The sequence below is a fragment of the Eleginops maclovinus genome, chromosome 7 (genome assembly GCF_036324505.1).
Source record: "Eleginops maclovinus isolate JMC-PN-2008 ecotype Puerto Natales chromosome 7, JC_Emac_rtc_rv5, whole genome shotgun sequence".
NCBI lineage: Eukaryota > Metazoa > Chordata > Actinopteri > Perciformes > Eleginopidae > Eleginops > Eleginops maclovinus.
The window spans coordinates 10,603,008-10,620,852 of NC_086355.1; the positions used below are offsets into that span (position 1 = coordinate 10,603,008).

At 37.1% G+C, this 17,845-nt stretch overlaps 1 protein-coding gene across 2 annotated transcripts in view; it reads right to left on the reverse strand.

The window, feature by feature from the left end:
• The window catches only part of gpc6b (glypican 6b), a 69,563-nt gene extending 61,433 nt beyond the window's left edge, over nt 1-8,130 (reverse strand). For both annotated transcript variants that reach the window (XM_063887486.1, XM_063887485.1), the window contains exon 1: nt 7,671-8,130. In XM_063887486.1, the coding sequence (XP_063743556.1) occupies nt 7,671-7,821 (151 nt within the window). In that variant the 5' untranslated portion in view covers nt 7,822-8,130. The remainder of the gene's footprint in view (nt 1-7,670) is intronic.
• Between the last annotated feature and the right edge of the window lie 9,715 nt (nt 8,131-17,845).

The following is a 17,845-nucleotide window of genomic DNA, read 5'->3' on the forward strand; positions in this document are numbered from 1 at the left end:
CAAAGTGTTGCCTCAACGGTGTGGTGATTCATATTGAAATATTTTTAAATTTACTATAAAGAAAGCTCTTTGAGGAGGAAAATATAAATGCATAACTCGCCCCTGTCACAGCAGAAAACACATTTTTAGAGGCTTTGAAGAAGTTGTAGAGGAGAAATGGGTTTTATAGACAATATATTTCTATAAAAAAGGTCCTTGTTCCCAGAAACTGTGCTTCACTGTGACACTTGAATATTGCAATTACACATTTTGGTTCATATGTGAAAAGTTGGGGTATTCTAGTACAGAAGATAAGGCCATTAAAGTGAAGAGGGACTGCTTGAACACATTCTAGACTAATCCTTCAGAACCAATGAAATGAATTGGTTAATATCTAAATAATTTCATTGTTGTTTCAGTGAAAACGATTGTCTTTGTAACATGAAAAAGTTGTTTTTTCAATTGTGATAATCTTCTGATATTTTACAAACCAAACAATTAGTAGAGAAAGTAATGAGCAAAACAATTACATTAAAAAGCTGTTTTAGCCCTGCATTACTTTTACAGTTAGGTAATACATGATAAAGCATACACAAAGGCTAGATCTCCCTCGTATTCATCAGTGCCAAGAAGATATACAACCACGACCCCGAGTAAATACCTATGGAATATTCATGTGCTATACCCTTTTGCAAGGTGCACCAATATCATTACAGCTGAAATTAATGTATGGATTTCCCTAACACCATGTGCAGCACATTTAGGAACGACAAGCCCCAAATATGCACCGCATGTAGCACTATGTCTGGCTTTGATATTTATTGAGGAGTGTGTAATAAAAAGCCTAGTGGGGGCACGAGAAGGCTGGTGTGGATATTCGATCCACATGGGCAGCACGCCTAGAAGCCCCTGAGAATGAGACGTGAGCCGGCAAGCCACTCTCTTCTGCGTCAACTTGTTAAGTGGAGCATGGCGGAGGACTGCGCTACAGGCAGCAGCTGGTGGCTGTTTGGAGACCTCAAGGGCCTTGAGACCTGCACTGATCATTACCTTTCACTCAGCATTTACAGCGTAGTTTACAGACTCCGACCATTATTAGCTCTGCTACCTTGTTACAGTGAGTGTCCTCTTGTGAGCAGGCTGCTTAAGTGAGAGGGAGAAGACCCAACTGCACAACACACAGATTCTCGGTGCAGCTCGCTGAAACACACCACACCTAAGTGTCGTCAGGAGCAGTGTAAAAGGCAAGTATCCTATCCAGTTGCACATCATGTCTAGTCAGACATTGTCAACAAGACAGGAGTGGCAGACGAGTTGCTAAAGATAGATCCAACGCCAGCCATGAGGCATTCGAGGGGGCTTTGTTTCATGATGGCTAGGTTTTGACAGGCAGATGAGGTGTCAGGGAAAACTACCAGCTATACGTCACAGTCGAAAGCCTACATTTGATCCTCATGTCAATGACGAGACTCACATTGATCCTGTGGATTGTTTTATGAAAAGTCAGGGAAGGATTAAATAGAGACAGTGATATTTTCTCAACTACTTGAAAATGTGTAAACAATTCTAAAAATAAATAGATAATCAGACAAGTTAGAAAAATATCAGTTTAGGGATATTCGACAATATTACAGGACTAGTCATCGGAAAATGGTACACACACACAGGACAACATGGTGGCATTTTATGATTTACAGGTGATAAAAAATATGACTGTCGAATCAATCTCAGAATGTGTCCAAGGTAACACCTCTTACCCATCTCCCACTTCAAATGGAGGAAATAAAAAAAGGATTATTAAGAGCCTTGTATATGTGAAGAGAATAATGTCCCTGATGCCTTTAGTTGAAAAAGATTGTAATACGAATTAACACATCAAAAGGAGTACAATGCTTCTGTTTCTGTTACAAATCAGGCATGTATTGTTCAGTATGTGTGGGTTACCCTGGTCAAGAGTCTCGAAAAATAAAAAACAATAAGAAATAGGATCAGTGACTCAAGGAAATGTGTTTATGAAATAAGGAATAAAAGAGTTCTTTCTCAGTGGCTCCAGGTTAGAATTTAATTGGACAGTTGTTGACAGGAACTAATACATCAAAACAACATCTATTCAATCTCTTGTTGACAACCGGAGCACTCATTCTTTCACATTTGGAATTATTCTTAAGCCATGAAACAGCTATTGCCATGCCGTCTCAGGAGAATCACTTCAATCCATTTTCCTTGTTTTTCACAGTGGATTTATCTCAGATGATTTTTACAAACATTAATTGTTTATGGCTGTGTTCACACCATCATTTATTCACTAACCCATATGATAACAGCTGTTTATCAACCGTATTAACAAGGCATATCAGGCTTACAGTATTTCATGAAGCTTCAATAACCCAGTGTCTCTTTCATGCCCCTCTGTTTCGATCCTTAATTTATTCAGAAATCTCAAAAGAAGCAAGCTTTGTTGCTATATTATAACAAATGTAAGTCAATGTTAAACATCTGAATCATGTTTTCCCTCTTAACATAATATTCTCTTTAAATTAGGAAAACAAACAGCAGTTAATAACTGCCAGCTAAAATCCATTTTGGTGTTAAACTGTGTAGGCTCTATTAAAGTTTTAGAATAGCAACAGAAAGTTGGACACAAACCCTGCTGAAGGCAACCAAAACAATAAACAGAAAGCCTGGGCCACAGACAAGATTATGATTTAGAATATTATCCAGAAACTACTTTTAGTGTTTAAAAAAAATAGATACTACCCCTGAGGACATAAGTTTCCCTCCTTTTCTACAGAAACCCAGATCCATCAAGATTCACAGCATCTTTCTTTTAGAAGCCGAAACAAAGTATCAGCGCATAGTCTGTCAGTTCCCGATTGACTGACAGAATAAAAAGGTTTTGGTTTTGCACTGTTGGTCAGAAAACCTATGATAATTGCCTGGCTTTATGAATGTGTTCATGCATGTGGTCCACTTCTATAATGCATTTGAATTAATCAAATGGCCAAACAAAAACTGACACTGAATATCAGAATCAGAATCAGAAATCTGCATAGGTCGATTAAAACCATCTACACATGCTGTACTAAAAGTAGGAAAAATATGAAAAAAGATGTTTACATTACCAAAGGTTCACCAGTACACCTCTCCCAAGTGTATATAAAGAAATGTAATGAGTATAATACAAAAGCAAGACTCTTTATTTGTAATTTGTTAGAATAGTCTTTTTATAACTGTTCTTTATTTATTTTATTTAGTTTTGCTACGTATTCTTCTTTCTGTGTCTTTGTATGCACCACATATACCAAAGCAAATTCCTTGTATGTGTAAATCTGCTTGGTAACAAACCAATTCTGGTTCTGATTCAGATTCTGATGCTAACTGCACAATAGCTTCAATGTAATAGCACCATAAACATTCTCTAATGTCTGAATAAAATATTATTTGAAGTAAACTTTCAAGTTCATATATTTGTTATTTATTGGTTTTCAATACCCACAAGCTCTTATTTGTTATATTGCTTAATCAGGACCTTGAAGTCGGATTGTAATGAATTTGCTGGAAACATAAGCTTTTTTTAAACCACAAATAAAAAAAATGTTCATGTACAGTATATGAAATACAGAAAAATGTTTAAACTGTGACAGAAAGTTTTGTTTCTATGTTGGAACCCATACTAAATAGTGAGAAACTTGTTGAGTTTTCAGGGTCTTTGACACAGAACTAGTGAGTTATATGACTATAAATTGTACAGGAGTAGCTAATATACAAAACTCTATTTTATGGTTCTAATTTACATGTATCACAGAAGTACAAAAATAAAATAAAAATAAATACCTTATTTGATTATAAACGGAGGAATCTACGCTTTGATATGCTTTAAGTGCTGAGTGTTGTTCTGCTTCCAAAGCTGCAACCCTAAAACCCTTGTATACAATGTTTCCTACAGCTCTCAGAGGGAACACCTGCAGAGAGAGCCCATCATGAGGCCATTCTAGCATTCATGAACATGATTGATGACACGGAGATGGAGGCAGCGTTTGAGAAATCCCCTCTGCCGCTGGAAAAAAATGATGATTGTTTGGATTCTTCCTCGCTGATAGTGCCCCCCTCTGCTTCTCAGTAGGACACATTCACATTACTTTATATAGCAGAATGCAGCCTGAAATACTGGCGTTACAAATTAGGCTACAAACCCAAACAGTAAGTTGCGCTTTTAAAAGTCCAATTATCGGAAAATGTATCCCAAAGATGTTGATGTTTGCGGAGGGAAATGAAAAAAACGTAGACGCACCACAAACCCATCAGAAGCTGTGATCCCCGTCTTTGGCCAGGTCTGTCTCCACATGAATGAGTGGCAGGAAGGTCACAATAATCCAACGATACATCACAGCAGCACTGGTGTATGCTGTGAGGGCACCTGGCCATTTCCTCTGAAGGCACTCCCATTTAGCCCTTTTTAATCCTCTCCATCCCATTACATGACAGAAGAGAACCTGTGCACATTACACGCTTCAGCAGAGATCATTTGCCATGTTGTGCATGCAGCAATGGATCACATAAAACATCAGCACCGTTATTTCTGTCCCATCTCCATCTCCTGACTGCGGGTAAACAGAGCCGGCCGTCAATAGACTATGACATGCTAAGAAGTTCTTCTGAATCCAGCAGTCTGCAGTGTGACTCACTACCCATATCTTTCCATCTTGTCTCAGACGTTCAGTGACAGCTGGGGCCTGACTGCAGGGTGCAGGTTTGATTTTTAACCAGAGCAAAGAAGCGGATTTAAAAGGCTAAAATTGGACACACTTGTTAACAGTTGAATTAAACAAATATTTCCGCAGTGGAGGGGGAGATGCTCTGGGCACTTTTAGATATGTGAACACTTAAAGACTTTAAGAGCGATCCACAAGTTCATGCTCCTGTGGTTTAAAATTACTTCAGCACGAAGCTGTTGACAGCCTCCAGCCTGGCCTGGTCAGCAGGCAGAAGCATCGCTTAAGTCTACTGAAATTACTGTTCCAACTGAACCTTTAAGCTTTGGATCTTAAAAACATCTCTGTCAATAACACTGACCACTGCTTTCATTCCACCTGACCTGCTCCTTCTGTTTGACCAAAAGTGTGAAATTGTAAGACTTTCATTTTTAGCTCCAGGAAAAACATATTGTTTCAGTGGCTGAGCAGTGTAAAGGAGTACAGAAACCCTGCAATAATACCCTGCTGTTTTTCTCCATTATATGTGTAGTGGTTGTAATAAGTGCTTCATATTACCAAAAACATATGGTGTAATCATAATGTGAACAATGAATGAATATAAAAGTAAAATCTGCAAGAAGCAAATAGCTTGTTATAACACAAATCCTTCATTAACATATTAATTGTGATTAGAATTAAACAGTAATGGGGTTTACTTTTATGAATAAGTCAAAATATCTGGAATAAAACTGTAGGTAACATCAAAAGGGATAGCTCTGTCTAATTTGATGTCTCATATGGTCTCTAATGTAATGCCGTCTTATCAAAAGAAACAGGAGCACTAGACACACATTCTATTGTCACTAGAATTTGATGTTGGCATCTCAGATAACAAAAAAATCAAACTCCAAAGAGCAGCCATTTAACATGAAGGATGTGGCAGCAGTCAAACCATCACCATCATTTGTAGAGGTGGACCAGTAACATGAAGGTTGACGTTTTTGCCAAATCATCAGTAAGTTAATAGAGTGTGATGGCAGCTGTAAGGCTGACAGAAACAATAAGCTATACAGGAAGCCTTAAGAGGCGCTCTACACCGAGTCCCACGAGGGCCAACTAATCTACAAGTAGCCTACTGGAATATTAACTTGCAGGTAATGTCGTCAGTCAGGATGATTCCCATCTGCCACATGGACTCTGAACCCCTTCAGTGCCACCTACTCGACTGCCTATATAGGGAATTTGCTGAAAATTATAAGACTTCGAAGGCTTGTGTTTTGAGTGTTTATATTATAGTCAGTAAAACCTGCAAAATGTGAAGAATATACCACAATGAAATGTACTTTGTGTGTCCTACACACACTGTTTAACCATATATCATTGTTTTTTATCCACAAAGTACACTTTAATTGGAAAAATAACATACGTATGAAATGCCTGATTTATCTAAAGTATAGACTACTATACACAAGACTATTCTCATTAGAAGTTTCAAAAGTGAGATCAAATTCAAGACCAATTCAACATTATATGAATCTCCAGTGGTACCAAAAGGTATCACCACCTTTATCTTAGCTAAGATATGTCTCACCTCAAATATTGTTTGCATGAATGAGAGGCAATAAGTCGCAAGGCTGAAGGGCATGCCCATCACTGTGTGAATTTGCTGAGGTGTTGATAATGCGTTGTCTCTCCTGCAGACACGTAAGGTTATGACTCATTCAAAGACCACATCAAAAGACGTTTATTCAGGGTGACAATGTTCGGAGATGAGAGAGATTGAATTTTTCACTCATTTAGGAGATTAGTTGTGATGTCAGAGACTCGGATCCAAAGGATTTAATCAGTGGGTTATTCAACCCATCTCTGAACAGGTGTGCCTGTTATCAAATATGCAGCCTTTTACATGTGCCAGATTTCCTACTATATAGAGTGTGATTGGCCCTGAAACACAACAATGTCAACCTGAGAGACAACTCAGCTGATGTAATTACTTTTCTACAGCTGCACACATTAACATGATAAGAAGAATATGATTTTCACTGATCATGTGAAATCACACAATACTATTTTGGATTGGATTTTAAAATAAAATGTACGCACATGATGAGAATGTGTCTCTTTTAAAAGGGTTACTACAGTTCCCAAGCCAGTAGGTGCTCTAACTAGACATTATTAAAATGGTATCGTTTTTTCAGTTTTAACTCTGTCCATTTAATACACTAATAGGACATTTATTATATAAGTCATTTAAAAATAACTGCTCCAAAGGGTAGTAGTGGCTGTAATGATGTAGTTGTCTCATGATTAAGGATTGCAAGGGCCAGCAGTTCCACTTCACCTTATCACTTAATTTTCGCCAGACAGGAGTTAATCTGCACAGTTGATCATTCATTATCTCTGCTTGGTTAGTACAGTTGCAGACCTCTACTGGACACATATCTTTCCCACAGCTGCCTGGGGCACTCACTCTTCACACATTCAGTATTGATGCGGCTGATGGGATATTGTTGTGGCAGGATGGATATACAATCAGTAAACCAGCTCTTAACTGGGTTCATGCGTTTTAAATGAGTTCTCCTGATTACAGTAGGCCTGTTAGTTTACTGATGCAGGATGATTGTTGCAGGAGGCTGCAGCAGCTGTGGGTGACCATCCAGTCAGGTAGATGAAGAATATTTTGGTATAACTTTGGTCCGTTTGATTTGCAGCAACTTAGTGAGTGACAAGTGGTTGAGTTGCTGTTTGACAGATTAGTCTGATGCATACAGTGTACCCTTGCCACATCCAACCAAAGACCTAGAGTTATGCTGTAGGAATAAAGCTACTTAGTATATTAAAAGTTGCAATTACGGATTTTAAACTTTACCATACAAAGCTAAAATTGAGAATCAAAATACTAAGTATATTTGTATTCAAACCGTTCCGTTTATTCACAAAGCAATTTATAATGTCCTCTTAAGCAGATCGTTAGCCTTATTGACTGGTGGCACTTACCTGGGATCTCCTGAAGAGGAACATGTGCGAAGCTGAAGCCTTTCCCGATACAAGCCTCCCTCACCTCGCTGCAGTTCCGTGCCATAAAAGCTGCTCTTGCTGCAATAGCCAGCACAGAAAAAGTGCAAATGATGGTCCCTAGTCTGAGCATTGTTCACTTCTTTGAAGATCCTTATTGTTTTAGGTTCTCTGCTGTATCCTTGCTGGTGAAAACTCCCCTGCAGTAGATCCGCAGGTACTTAATGACTGGGCGGTTAATGGTTGCAACTCAACTATTAGTGTCTACCAACACATTTCAAGCAAAAACGGGTTTCTATCAGAGAATGACAAAAAAATCCCGGCAGAAAAAAGATGACTCCGAGTGTGGAGACGCCACAAGAATCCAGGCAGTGAGATTCCCGGCGTGTTGACTCAACTTCGCTGAGCAGACGAAGCAGCTGATTGCTGTGCTGAAGTGGAACTGCTGTGTGGAGAGGAGCGCTGTGTTCGCATCAGATACACCGGCGATGCAGAGAGGGACACAAAATATGGAGTGGAGTCCAGTCTCATCCGTTTTGGTAGGGGTTGCAGGTAGGCACCTACAGCCGCGGAAAAAAAACAAGAGACCACTTTAGCATTATCATTTTCTCTTGTTTTATTATTTATACACATGTCTTTGAGTTAAATTATTATACATTTTTTCCTTTATTGTATTCTACCAACATTATTTCTCTGTGTTGAAATTCAACAAACACTGGAATGGCTGCCATACATGTAGAGATAAAGATTTAAGAAACATTTGGAGTGGTCTCTTAATTTTTTTCCGGAGCTGTAGACCAGCAGGGAGGTTTTGGGAATAAATCAATAAATACATAACAGTACTCAGGTAGGAAGGTTGGTAAATTGTGAAATGTAATATAAGTCTGTTTTCAGAGACTGAATGTTGTTATCAGGTACAGTATACACAGACAGTTTCAAATTGGAAATCTGTAAAACCATGAGGAAATATTTGGGAATATTATGCAATAAGGCAACTATTCATCAATACTGTGAATGTTTATTGGTTTTATCTTGTGCACCTTCTAATCGCTGTGTCTAAATATGAATTGAAACACTATAACATAATTTAATTGTATTATGTTATGTTCCAGTGATGGGGATTTTCCTGAATTGAGAAAATTAAAATGCTGACAGTTTTTTTTCCCCCCTCTTCTCATTCATCTGACATCAAAGCATACACTAGTTGCATGGTATCAAACTGTATTAACCAGAGGATTTAAATGATGTGTGGAAGACCAGAAGGCAAAGCTTTCATGGCTTTATTGATTTTGCAACAGCTTGATACAGGGTAGATCATCAGTGGATTAACATGGCTGCAATCAGGTGCCATCATGATTGATTATTGATGGATTAGTATAGAATAAGGTTGGTCTGTATAAGCATGGTGCTTATTTTTTCCCTCATCTGGGGCATGAAATAATAATTGCTATAAAATGTTCTAAATCAAGTTTGTACTGTACATAACATATCTGCCAACGCAAACTGAACGTCTGCTTTGTGTGTACCTTAAATTAAAACTATATATTGTATGTATGTATGTTTATATATATATATATATATATATATATGAAGTACTTAAAGACATTCCCCATTGAAACCCATGCATCAGCACCTACAATGGATTGTTTTATTTGAAGCAACTGTATCTGCATTGTGCTTGTTGTTCTGATTTTGTCTCATTATGGTTTACTGCACTTATTGTAAGTCGCTTTGGGTAGAAGCATCAGCTAAATGTAATGTAATATTTCATTAAATCACTTTGTTCTTCATGACATAGGATTATCACATTTTCATAGGGGCTTTAAAGATACTTGTCACAGAGAGTAACCACGCACTGGACGATTTTGTATCAAATAACCAAATCCAATGATTTTATGACCTAAATTCTTTTTGAAAAGTCAGTTATTACTTTTAAAGCATATTCATGTTGCATAATGTAATGTCTATTGACCACAGAATCAGTTGGTGTATCTCCAATGTTAAAATTGTAAACTATGATTTTATGACGTTTTTGCAAATGTTAAAATGGTTGAATGCTTTGCTTCACAGAATATAAGGTACAAAAGTAGACTTATGTAGTAGGAGTGGTAAGTCTATTCTGAGCCATCCTTCAGTTCCCCAAGATTTCTGTGCTCTACTTTTTGAATCTTTTTTAACTGGACATGTCACAGTTAATTAACGTATCCAACTTTGACACTCAAGGGACGTTTCATCCAAATGGAAATTTTTGATACAATGGAAAAGTTAATCTAATGGTAAACTCTCAGTTAAGCTCGCTAAGCTGTCAAGTTGCCTCACTAGACTTTATAGTGCTGCATACAGTTCATATGGGCTGCATTAAGTGCTGCCTATGCACACAATTTGTAATACAATATGTGCATACTTTATTTTCAGTAACATTGCATTGCCAACATTGCCAGAGATGTAGACCCTCCTGTGTGTTCTGAGTTTATCTTGGGGTCTCCTTCCAGCTGGCCATACCCAGCTCTTTTCTATAAGAGAGGTGTAAAAATAACAATGTTAAAATGCAGGAGAATGATGATTCACTAAAACTTTTTTTATTATCTTGGCAAAACCACAAACATTTCCTTGCAGAACAGTCAACACTTCATCCATCAAGGTAATTAAACTACATCTTTGTAAATTGCTTTACAGTGCATATGGATTCAAACAGTCAAACCATATTAGCTAAAGAATACATTTTCAGGCAAGCAAGAGAAATAACTCATGTGATCCAACAGTTAAACTGGTCAGGAAAAGCAAAGATGCTTAATCAGCACCTTGGAGAGTGTCACATTCTTACCAGGTTTATGAAACAGCTCAACGTTATGACTTCTATAAAAAGGCAATTGTGCAGCTTTGAGACCATTTGCCATTTCTATAACCAGTCACCATATCTCAGAGAGAGACAAACCACCTGTGACAGTCCTTGTTTGGCTCTAATTTGCAGCCGTTTATGTTTTGGTCATCAGCTAAAGGTTATGGGGTCATAACATCTCTTCGTGATCCAGCATGCGCCACTCTAGCTGAGAGCAATAACTGTTAAATGCTGATGATGTTTGGCTAATGACGGCCAGATGTTCACCAGGTTTTACTAGGTTTTGCTGATTGTTTAATATTTGCTGGAATAACATTAGCTGGCTAAATCATTTAAGCGCCTACTTTTTTTGTAATCCTAGTCTGAGTGTGCAGGGTATTTCATCTCACTGGATATTTGCTGCATATTGAGCATTTTGATAAAAAAATAAAACCAAATTCCCTGATTTCTGGCGGCCTTTTAATTAATGACTACAACAGATCAGAAGCTGTTGAATTACAGAAATAATTCAATATGAGTCGGTAAATAATACTAGTAGTAGTAGTAATCTACCTGACTGGAAATGTTCTAATGCCCTTTGTGTGTCATGTACAGACAAATAATCTTGCTTTTTTGTGTCCTATTATAACTTGCTTTCTTCTTCATTCCATTAATTCATATCACTCATTAACACCTTTTCTGAAACGCAATAAATAGCTTTTATGTTTGAAAAAATCATCCATCTAAGAGTTTCCAGCCATCACTAATAAATAATCCACTTTCAGCTATTTTATGCAGTGAACTTCTCAACCTGGCAATCCAACTCACACCTCACTCTGAACATTCATGTTTAGTGTTTTTTTTTTAAGTTTGTATTTTCCTGCATTGTAAATGGGAGAACTAGTCCATATCAGCATCAGAGTCCCCCTTCAAATACCTCTGACATTTGAACAAAGGCTTTTGCACAGGTAGTTGTAGGTGTATGGAAAATATACTGCTGCACCGAACAGATGCTCAGAGGACAGGGGCTCTTTTTCCAATCCCAGTGAAATTACATGCTGTATTGCAAAGAATGACCCATTGAGAGAGGAATGAACAATCAGCGGCTTCACCGATAGTAAATTAGTAATCAAAGTAATTAGGCTATTCCTGAGCCTAAGGGGTTACCTAGTCACCAAACCCTTGACTCTGTGCACTGCAAGTCCCAAGCCTGCGCCTAGAGTGGACTCCTGTGATTTTACTCGATGTGAAGGCTTTTCCAAACCTTTGTTAAAGCTCCTTTTGAATTACTATCAGATGACAGGCCAGTTTACCAAGGGCTGTCTGACAAGGAGCATGAGGCTTAAAACAACATTGTGGAGTCCAAAGCCTTCAAACAGTCCACCATACTTTGTTTGCAATTTCAATTTGAACATTTGTGTTTGTAGACACACCTTTGTGTTTTTCAATCTTACCAATGTTTCAAAAATGCTTAAAAATGACCACAATTGTTATTTTACATTCTACTGCATATTACAATATCAATTTATCAAAAAGTATTTCTGTTAGGAAATCATGAATCATAAAACACCTAGGTTGTACTAACTTCTCAACTGCAGATTGTATGCTCAAAATAACTAATCACAACGGGTGCAAAGCTAATTGCCATCCCCTGAAATCAAGTCAAGTGATTCTAATTAATTCAGTTTAAACCACATTTTCACTCAGCGTTTTACTTATTGCATCCTGATTACATATTTTTACTGTGCAGACTCAAGGGAGAGTAATAATCTGACATCATCATGCATTCTCAAATACAGTTTGGAATTAATGTTTACGATCTTATTTCCAAACGATCCAGATTAGAACAAAGAAATTATGAGATTTTACAGACCTCAATTACACCCTGGAAAGAAATAAGAACCTTAATTATCGGATGAATTAGGAAGTCACAAGACCCATGATCATCTCTGATTGTTTCGCCATGACTGATGACTGTACTTGGATGAAAGTCATTACCAAGAACCCCCCATAACAACTGATTATTCTCTATTTTTGGGCTTGTTAATTATGTCATTATTATTAAAGAAAGTGATGTCATAAAATCATGTATCTTAGAAAATACACATAACAAGCAGAGCCCAGCACATAAAGGGCAAAGTAAGTAATGTTAAGCGTGATGGTATTTGTGAAATGTGGATTTTTATCCTCCCTGCTGGAATGAAACTGCTTTATAAGAAGTTGTACTTGTTCCTTTAAAGTACCTTTGTGTAATGATCACTTCTTAAGTATACATAAAGACGTGTACATCTGGATATGATACAAGAATTATACTTGTTCATTGAGGTGATTGTATTTCATTAGAGTAAATGAATGTGGCACATCACATTACAGACAGCTTACAGGTGAAAACCAATGTTTTTAAATGTGTGATAGAATTACACGTCTCTGCGTTAGCACTACTTTCCATCTTCTATAAAGTATGGCCAGAGAGGTCCCACACATTTTCAACAAGCCCAGGGCAAGAGAAGACTCTGCATGTGTTTTTGTTACTCATTCTTCATCACTTCAGCAATTGTTCATTGCATTAGAAACAAACATGTCTTTGGGGCATGTCTTGGGTTGAGTTTGAGAAATGAATCCATTATATAATGAAGAATGATCAACAGTTACAGTATGCAAATACAGCACACAGCAAAACATTTTCTACATGATAAATCCTTCGTGTCTGCAACAATTCACTGCAACATAACACTATTCAGATATTACCACCCAAACCAAAACGTACTGTAGTTTGTTAACCTCAAAAATAATAATCCAATTAACTTAAATTCACAGTTTTTAATCATTATCCAATCCAATCTTTTCCTATCTTGAACAAAGTAAAGCTCATATCCTTTTCCCCTAACATGCTGAATTCATTTGCATTCTACCAACATTGGATTGCAGTCTAATCTGAATGTGCGCAGAGGAATTCCACTTGACAGATTCTGCAAACACTAGCAAACAGCTCGGATAAAGCAATAAAGCTGGGCAGATTAGCACATAAAGATAAGTGTGCTGTCATTAGACCTGACCATTTCAATGACTTATCTTTAGTCTGATGGCCATGGCTGACCCAGTCTCGTCTTGGCTCTTTTATGTCAGGGGAGCGTAAAGATTGTGGGTTTTTTTTCAAGTATAATCACTTAGCTGGCCATCATTTATAATGTTCCTTATGTTGCTGTAGACTTTGCAAATACTTAAAGATAGATAACTTAGACACAAGTTAATGATTACATTTAATGATGATTAAAGGTGTTTATTCTCTGTAATTACTCTCTAATTAGTTCACATGCAACACATTGAATGCAGAGGAACCTTAACCAATGCAGGCAACAAAGCAACACAAGTCCATCAGTGAAACCATCCATTTATAGGGAGTGACATCACATTTACCAGCTTTAAGAGATACTATTTTTGATCATATCACTACCTGCAATTTATGCTACCTTCCATTTCCCTGGATTGCATGCCAGTTAAAAGCCATTCATTTTCAACCAGCGACTTGTTTTTTTAAATCTGCATTTGGATCTTCATGGGATTTCTTCATTCTACTGATGTTCAGTAAGACAGATTTAATATGCTGTGCAATCCTTCAAGCTTTGCCCCTTCCCTCCTTCCAGGGCATCTGATGCAGCATAATGAATCAGTGGCAGATACTCTTAGATGAAGCCTGTGTCAACGTCAATGCTATGGATCATTTTAGAAATGATCCGAAACATGTCATGCATTTGTATATTGCTGCAGTGCTTTTTATAAATGTCAGATTAATTTTCAAAGGAGTGCACTGAGATGACTAATTACTTAAAGTCAATAGCTGAGAGCAACTAAAATAAATGCCATGCAACATTTCTAAAAATAATGGTTGTGTAAATCCATAGTAATACACAAATGTCAGAACAATAAACACAAAATCAAATCAATAAGCTTCAGGCTGAGATTAGGTTTATCCTTTTTTCCTCATTCACACTTCATCATCTGTTCACAATTGCCTTATTGTACTGTGTTAGTGTAAGTGTCTGTTATATGTAACAAATACACTAAAATTAGACTTAAAAGTTTTGACTTTGACATTGTTTAAAAAGGCAACACCATTCATACAGCATTAACGATCTTCTGCAATGTATTAAATGTTATCATAAATATAACAACTCTCTGTCAGAATTTATGAAAACAAATATCAAATAAACCACGAGACCTTTCTGTTTAAAATACATCTGCGAGAATTAGATGAGGCACAGTCTTCCTTTTGAAGGTCAGTCGTTATTTTTTGGCTTTAGTTTGAATACATGCACACATTTAGGGACATTTGTTTTCAAGAAAATACATTTGTCAAATAATTTACTCCGTCATTTATTCATTTAATTTAGTTATTTGGCCTTTGGTGATTGATGAAAATACACTGCAAAGGTATGTTTCTCCTAGGGTAACATAGTAATTAATTACTTTTACTAGACTCTGAAATGATTTCTAACAGTGATCCAAAACTTCAAAAGCAAACTGATAATGATATCTTTTCTACCACTTTTTTTTTTTAGCACGTTTCATTCTTTTCCAGACGTCTAACACCTGGCTAAACTCAGACAACCCAGGTGAACGTAAGGTAACGTTTGGCTTGTTACTTAAAAAAATTTATTCAGCAGAGCAGACTGACATTCATCCAGACAGTGCCGTCACAAGAGCAGGATGGATCAATATAACCCAATTAGAAACAGAGTATCTCTCGGATCAAAGGCCTACTCCAATCTTAGGAATGTGACTACTGGACAATAACTTAATATAGAAGCCAGTTGTTCTTGTGACAGCAGCATCCCATCCTTTGACACTCCTCCACTGCCACTGCCAGAATACCAACAGTCTTTCATTGTTATAGCCCTTATGCAATCAATTTCAATCTAAGACTAGTGGTCAATCACTCTCTAATGGCGGACACACTGAGCCTGCAAATAATAGTGAGGGAAGATAGGCTCGACAAAGCTCCTGGAGTCCGAAGGCTCTCTGCTGTCTGTTGTGCCAGGTAGACTATAGCACAGGGAGTTGTAAACAACACAGCTGGGACAAACAAACCAAATCCTGACACTCCTTGGCTCTTCTCTGGTTTAATCCTTCACTAGCTCTGTATCTGCCAGAAACCATAATGAGTTGGACCATTCTGTGCGCCCGGAAGATGTTTTTAAAACATCTTGCAAGTCAAAATACCTGTGGGAATCGGAAGGACACAATACACTTGATGGCTTATAAACACTGATAAGACAAGATGGATGGGAACAGAGGAGCTGCAGCGAGATCTAACTGTGCTCTTACTGAAATGTCCAAGCCAGCTTACCGATAGCATGCAATTAATTTTCTGTGGTGTGTGCACAGGCATGTTTATGAAAGAGCAGATGTAGTATGTGGGAAACAGTGTGAATGTTAATGCAGGAGGATGTGTGTTTGTGTATGCTTAGGGGGTTCATTTTTGCTACCAAGTTGATCCCAAAACAAAAATCACTTCACTCAATATTCATGCATTTCCCACAAAAGCAAACCAACAATCAGGGTCAGCAGGCAATACTGCATTTAGCATTAGTTACCCAAATGTATTTTAGCTGGGTATTTGAATATTTCGCGTCTTTCTGACCAATCGATCAAAAGGGCAAAAGACTGATACACAAACACTATTCAACGCTCATTCTATTAACACAATTAAAGCATCCTCTTCAGTATTACAATTCAGCACCTTAGCTATTTACATTTTCAAAGCCCTCTCACCAAGGGATATCCTGCAGTGCATTGTCTCAGACGATAGCATCTACATTTCCTTTCACAAAAAAACATCAGGAAGAAAATATCCTTGTCTGCCTTTCTGTGCTTTAAAAAAGGTCACCACAAAAAGTTGATGGGGTGTTTCACAAATGCATCAGCATGATCATTTTGTGTATGTTGCTTTAGTCCAGGCACTGCACCCAACTGTTTTGGCTAGACTTCTCAAGATACAGTAACCACAAAACAAATCTGTTTCAATGACCAACACATATTGGGAATCATTCAATTGTTTATTGTTTCCAATTTATGTACCAAGAAATGTTTGCTGTATTCATTTTATCTTTAGTTTCATTTTTCAATCGTAATCATGCAACATAAAAGTATTTGTACTTCACTTTTGGACATTTTGCACCAGCTAAAATCTGGTCAAACATTTCATGTGGTTTTTTTTATTGACACAAAACAAGTTAAAAAGCTTCGAACAGGTCCAGAGGGGATGTGAGTCTTCTTCTGATTAAAATGAATTTCCATCAAGGAAGTGACATGCTCGGAGAATTCAACACTTTCAACACTACAAGAATGTAGGGGTCCAGGCACCTCAGGGACCCAAGTCTAATTTGCTTCAAACCTAAAAGGCAGATAATAATGCTGATCTGACAGCCAGCCAATTCCCAGCTTCCCTCATCAAGAATACATTCAATTTCAAACATCAAACTGCTTGCAACAAAAATGAAACCCTTTGAATGAATGAGTAGGATGTCAGGGGGAAACCTCAAGGAATCCTTGTTACATTTGACAAGTTTGAAACATTAGCCCCTGTGCTTATGTATGGTCCAACATTTTAATTAGACAAGGTTTTATTTAAAGTCACACACCTATTCAATGTTTTGAGTAAAAACAAATGGTTAATAACCACTTTAGTATTCATAAAAAAACTGAAATTAAAATAAAGATTCTTACTGTCATCTTGTGATGTGATACTTTTTCATCTTAAATGTGTTCCTTTGGCTAAATCCTGCAGATCTTGCAAGTTTAGGTAAAGCAAAGATACTGAGATGATGTCAAGCACGACATTTACATTTAAAAGTAAATGATATGCATCATGTTCAATGTGCCCCACATTTTAGGAGAGCATATCAAAGAAACATAACTTAAAACCAATATCACTGGAACTTTTCTTTTCTTTATATTCACTGCAATAATCATAATAATAAAGCCTTAAGGAATCCTTGATAGACTTGATTTGAAATACAAACCAAGCACTAGATAATTATTGTTTGGTGCTTGTCTTTTTTTGTCACTGCTAGCTATTGGCTATGTTATATTTTTTCCTCTATACCACATCATTTAGGTATTTTCTGCTTTAAAAAAAAAAGTACATACCTTTATTAACCATGCATCACTCCTATCATTGCAATTTATCTGTAAATAAAGATAAATGGATGCTTGATCACCATAGGAACAATCAATGCTGGTGCAGTCAGGCAAAACACAATGTCATTCCAGGGCAAGAAGTTGATGGAATTAAAAAATATATATTTATTAATAAATAAATGATTGAGACTTATCTGGA